Source organism: Rattus rattus, chromosome 5, assembly GCF_011064425.1.
Source record: "Rattus rattus isolate New Zealand chromosome 5, Rrattus_CSIRO_v1, whole genome shotgun sequence".
NCBI classification, from domain to species: domain Eukaryota; kingdom Metazoa; phylum Chordata; class Mammalia; order Rodentia; family Muridae; genus Rattus; species Rattus rattus.
Window position 1 is genome coordinate 89,912,738 of NC_046158.1, and position 5,228 is coordinate 89,917,965.

The following is a 5,228-nucleotide window of genomic DNA, read 5'->3' on the forward strand; positions in this document are numbered from 1 at the left end:
AATTTTTTGAAGCATCCCTCAGTCCCTACCTGTTACAGGGCATGGCTGACATATCCCAACCTCTACTCTGAATTTGAACAGCTGGTACAGGATCAACTAAATATTCAACACATTGAAGAATCTACCAACCCATGAAATTGATTATAAAAATCAGGAAAATAGAGGATGCTTTTAACAAATTTAGAAGCCATAAATAAGATGATCCATGCAATTTTCTTTTAACAGTCTGGAATCCTATTGCCTTCTCTAATACCTAAGTCATAGCCTCTAATAGTAATTGATTTAAAAGATTGCTTTTCCATAAATATTTGCATATGCATAATAGGGAAAGGTTTACTTTCTCAATACCTATTTATAATAATAGTTATCAAATAAATAGATATCATAGAAGGATTACCACAAAGAATGTTCAACAGTCCTACCTTGTGTATTCATTTAGTAGCATAGCCATTAGAAATAATGTGCAAAGTTTTCTTAATCTAAAATTTATCATTATATGAATGATGTTACTGTCTGATTTAGATGCAAATACTTTAGGAAAAAAGTGGTTTATGAATTAAAGCAAAGTTTGCCTTGCTAGGATATTACAAATGGCTCCAAAAAATTATCAAAAGAAGTTTCTGTTCATTATCTTGGATATATAATAGCTCTATAGAAAACTTGACCACAGAAAGTAAAAATCATCAGAGATTAGTGAAAAACTCTTAATTATTTTCAAATATTTCTAAGAGATATTAATTGGCTATAGCCCATAATTGGATTAACTACTCATGAATTAAGTAATTTGTTTCAAATATTATATAAGTACTTAAATAGTTCTAGAAAATTATCAGATAAAGCTGAAAAGGTAGCGGCTGTCATAGAAAAGGAATTACAGGATGCATATGTGAATCGTTTGGATCCAAAGCAGGATTGTATTTTGGTTTTTTATGTCCTCTACAATTCTCCTATAGAAATTTTTATTTAGAAAATAGATTATATTTTAGAATACATATTTTAGCACAGAAAAAATTAAAGACCTATGTAAAAAGGATTTCTGAATTGATTCTAAAAAGAAAAGTGAGACTTTGTCAATTAGCAAGAATAGAACCAGCAGAAATTGTGGTACCATTTTATTAATGCTGGAATTACCTCATTAAGGGCAGAAAATGAATTTTGGCAAAGAGCTTGCAGTAATTTTTGAGAAAGATTAAAACAAATATCCCAAAAGTAAGAGACGTAAGTTTTTAAAAAGATTCAATTGGGTTCTCCTTCATATAGTAAAGGGACACTAATTTCTGGAGCCCCTAAATTCTACACTATTGTATACCAGGAAAGGCAGGTTATAAATCAGGGAAGATAAGTAAAGTGGCTCACAGCCCTTATGATTCAGTTAAAAAACCAGATCTGTATGCTATTCCTATATTATTAGATCTTTCTCAATCTCTTCATATAGTTCCTGACTCTTAATAAGAAGAAAATATTGTTTTACATTTAGAAACCACTAAACTTATTTGGGATGATTCAGAATTAACATCTCTATTTGTTCAACTACAAGCAATCAGAAATATAAATCATCCATTGTGTATAACACATGTCAGATCCCATACATGGCTACTAGGTCCTCTCGCATAAGTTAATGGTGAAACTGATCAGCTATTGACAGGAAATGTGTTATAAGCCTCAGAATTTCATAAGAAACAATATATTAACAGCAAAGGATTAAAGAAAGATTTTTCTATCACTTGGCAACAAGCCAAGAATATTATAAGAAAATGTCCTACTTGCTCTTTGTATAACCAAACTCCATTACCTATAGAAAGCAATGCAAAAAGGATCCAAAGAAACGAAATTTGGCAAATGGATATATTTTGTTTGCATAGTTTGGACAATTGAAGTATGTGAACCATGCCATAGAAACATATTCAGGATTTCAATGGGCAACTGCTTTAACTTCTGAAAAGGCTGGTTCTGTAATTATATATCTATTGGAAGCTATGGCTATTATGGGGATACCTATACAAATTAAAACTGACAATACTCCTGCATATGTCTCTAGTAAAATCAAAGCTTTTTGTATATTACGACATAAAGGACATTACAGTTATACTATACAATCATACAGCACAAGAAGTTAGAGAAAGACCTAATGGCATTTAAAAGATATACTTCATAAATAGAAAGGGTAAAAATGCCCTGAAAGATGTGTTATATAGTGGTTTATTGACTTTAAATTTAAAAAAAAAATTCTATAGCTGTATAAATACAGAAAATAGTTAAAAGAATTACTGCATTATATCAGCCTGTGTATTTTAAAGATGAATAAACCTTAGAATAGAAACTGGGTTATGTGTTATTTTAGGTAAGAGGTTTAATCAAATGTTGGTTTAACAACCAAGAGGTTTAACAAATTTTGATAAATCTGAATGTCCACATGAAGAATAAAATTAGACCCTTACCTTTCATCCTTTAAAAACTCCAAATGAATTAAATAAACTAATTATAAAATCTGAAACTAATAAACTGCTTGAATGTCTTTTGAGTTTTAACTAACCTTACAGCACTAGGCATAAAGTCTCTCCTGTGGAAAAGGCATAAAAAAATGGTTGGTTCCCCTTAGACTATAGCCAACTGTGTGTACAGTACTGGACATATCTTGCCAGATAGTTTTGTATTTTTGCAGGCAAGTTCTAGTGTTGGGTAAGGCCATTGAATTCTTTTCATTCCTAGTATCCTGAGTAACTTATAGTACAAAGAATGGTATCAAATCAAAGAGAGAACCTTAGTCAATTTGACATTGATTTTTCTGTGGCCTGACAACAAAGTATGCTGTTTATTCATTAATAGGGACTTTCCACATAGATACGGTGGGCAAACTGGGGGAAAAGCAAAAATCTTCAGCATCACTGAGCAACAGCAACATATGCATACTTACAAATAGTTTATTAAATGTCTAATGTGGTTAACCGCTGAATTAAATACAACAGTTTTAATAATTAGTCAAGTAATGGATACTGTAGTCATGTAGATGAAATGTCAGGATACCATACAATATTAAGTAATAATTTAAAGAATATGTTTTATTACTAAATGGAGATAACTTTGAAACCTAACTAATATTTATTCATTGTTTTATTATAATTTATTCATCTGCCTATGAAAAAAACAAAAAAGTAAAGTTCACTGCTAGTCCTTGTTTCTTATGAAGTTTATCTCTTTGTTTCATCTTTTTAAAATTTTTCTGCACACACCATTAGTAATTTAGTAGATAGCTGAGGAAAGACAAGAGTGATGATGTTGATCATTTGGCGATGGAAGTTAAGAGTTTGGGGAATATATGGTATATATGCAGAGTACTCATGTAAAATTACTGATATTTTATTCATAACTTTAAACATGTGAGTTTGGTCAAAAATGTTAAGTATGACTCTATTAAAAACATGGAAGAATAGTTTGAAGGCATTCTTGTGGAAAAAGCATGCATATTTATAATTCAAAGTGAAGGATTCCCAATTACCTGATAGTTGATCAGTAAATGTCATATTCTTTTTAAGGTATTAACTTATGTCTCTATGGAAAGCTCAGTAAAATTTTAAATGAAAACAATATTTTCAGGTTTTAAAGAATTTTAATGTAGTCAGTCTTATTGTGTGAAGAAATAAGTTGACATTTAGCTATTAGGAATTTCCCGCGGCACCCAGAAATTTGCCAATGAATCTTTTCATAGCATTTTTCATCTCTTTATTTCTCAGTGTATAAATGGCTGGGTTTAGGAGAGGTGTAAAAACAGAATAAAACACAGCAAGAAATTTGTCCAACCAGGTGATACTGAGGGGCCACACATAGATGAAGATGCAGGGCACGAAAAAGATCATCACCACTGTGATATGTGCACTGCATGTGGACAAAGCCTTCAAAGCTCCAGCTTTCGAACTCTGGCGAACGGTGATAAGGATGTAAGTGTAGGAAATAAGCAACACTACAAAGCAGGTTACAGCCAGAACACCACATTCAGCATTCATTAAAGTATTTAAATTATGTGAATCCATGCAGGCTAGCTTGATTACCAGTGGCATGTCACAGAAGAAGCTGTCTATTTTGTTGGGACCACAGAAAGGTAGCTGCATAACCACTAACACGTAGCTTATACCATGAATAAAGCCAACTGTCCAGGAAGCCAACACCAACCCAGTGCATCGCTTCAGGTTCATGATGGTAAAATAGTGCAGTGGTTTGCAGATGGCCACATAGCGATCATAAGCCATTACCACCAACAATACCATCTCTGCTCCAACAATGCAATGGGAAAAAAAGACCTGGGACATGCATCCTGCAAAGGAAATAGTCTTGTTTTCCCAAAGAAAGTCTGTGATCATCTTAGGAGTGGTGTTTGAGGAGAGCCACATATCAATAAAAGACAGGTTGGCCAACAAGAAGTACATTGGAGAATGCAGATGGGGATCAGTGGTTATTAATATCAGGATGACAATGTTTCCAGACACGATGAGCAGATAAAGCATTAAGAATATCAGAAAGAGTAAGACCTGAAGATTCTTTGAGTTGGCAAGTCCCCAGAATATAAATTCTGACACAACTGTCTGATTTTCTCCATCCATTTTATTCAGTGTGTCCTTAGAAATAATCTGCAAAGAAAGAAAGATTATCAATTAGAAGTATGAGGTAGGCTACTTCATTTGTAAAATTAGACATCCACATAGAAACTTGCCTGAATAAAAATACATAAATGTAAAGGGAAATCTAATCTATGTATGACTTTGTAGCTCAATGTAAATCATGAGTCCAGAGCAACTTTTCACGAAAAGAAGCATCTGGTGTGACTGTTATATACATCCTCTCTCAGGAAATTCACTTCACAGTAAAGCAATAAGACGATGAAGAAAGGAGTATGAAACCATAAAAATGTGTGTTTTCTAATTAAACGGTCTGAGTTAGTAGCATTTATGATATTCTATAAAAAGTTGAGTTGCAAACTCAGAAATTTATGAGGAATTGCATTAAAGTTCAGAAAATATCGTCAGACAGGATGAAATCATTTTTTGGAAGCATTCATAACTCTTACATGGAGCATTAGTAAAAGAATATCTATGACAATGATAAATCAGAATTTAAGCTTAAAGTTCTAAAGTACCGGTAGAGAAAACCTCAGTGGGGAAGCATGCAGAATGCCTATAAGATATAAACAGATAGCATATTGAAACAAAGATACCATAGAATTTGTTTACTCAACT

The 5,228-nt window shown here is 32.5% G+C and overlaps 1 protein-coding gene across 1 annotated transcript; it reads right to left on the reverse strand.

Moving 5' to 3' along the window:
- Positions 1 to 3,656: 3,656 nt before the first annotated feature.
- LOC116900554 (olfactory receptor 4K14-like) lies at positions 3,657 to 4,598 on the reverse strand. The gene has a single exon (XM_032902280.1). It carries the CDS (start codon positions 4,593 to 4,595, stop codon positions 3,657 to 3,659), a length of 939 nt encoding a protein of 312 aa, XP_032758171.1. The 5' UTR covers positions 4,596 to 4,598.
- Between the last annotated feature and the right edge of the window lie 630 nt (positions 4,599 to 5,228).

Coding starts and splice junctions, on each gene's coding strand:
- LOC116900554 (XM_032902280.1), bottom strand. CDS start 4,595: ATGGATGGAGAAAATCAGACAGTTGTGTCAGAATTTATATTCTGGGGA.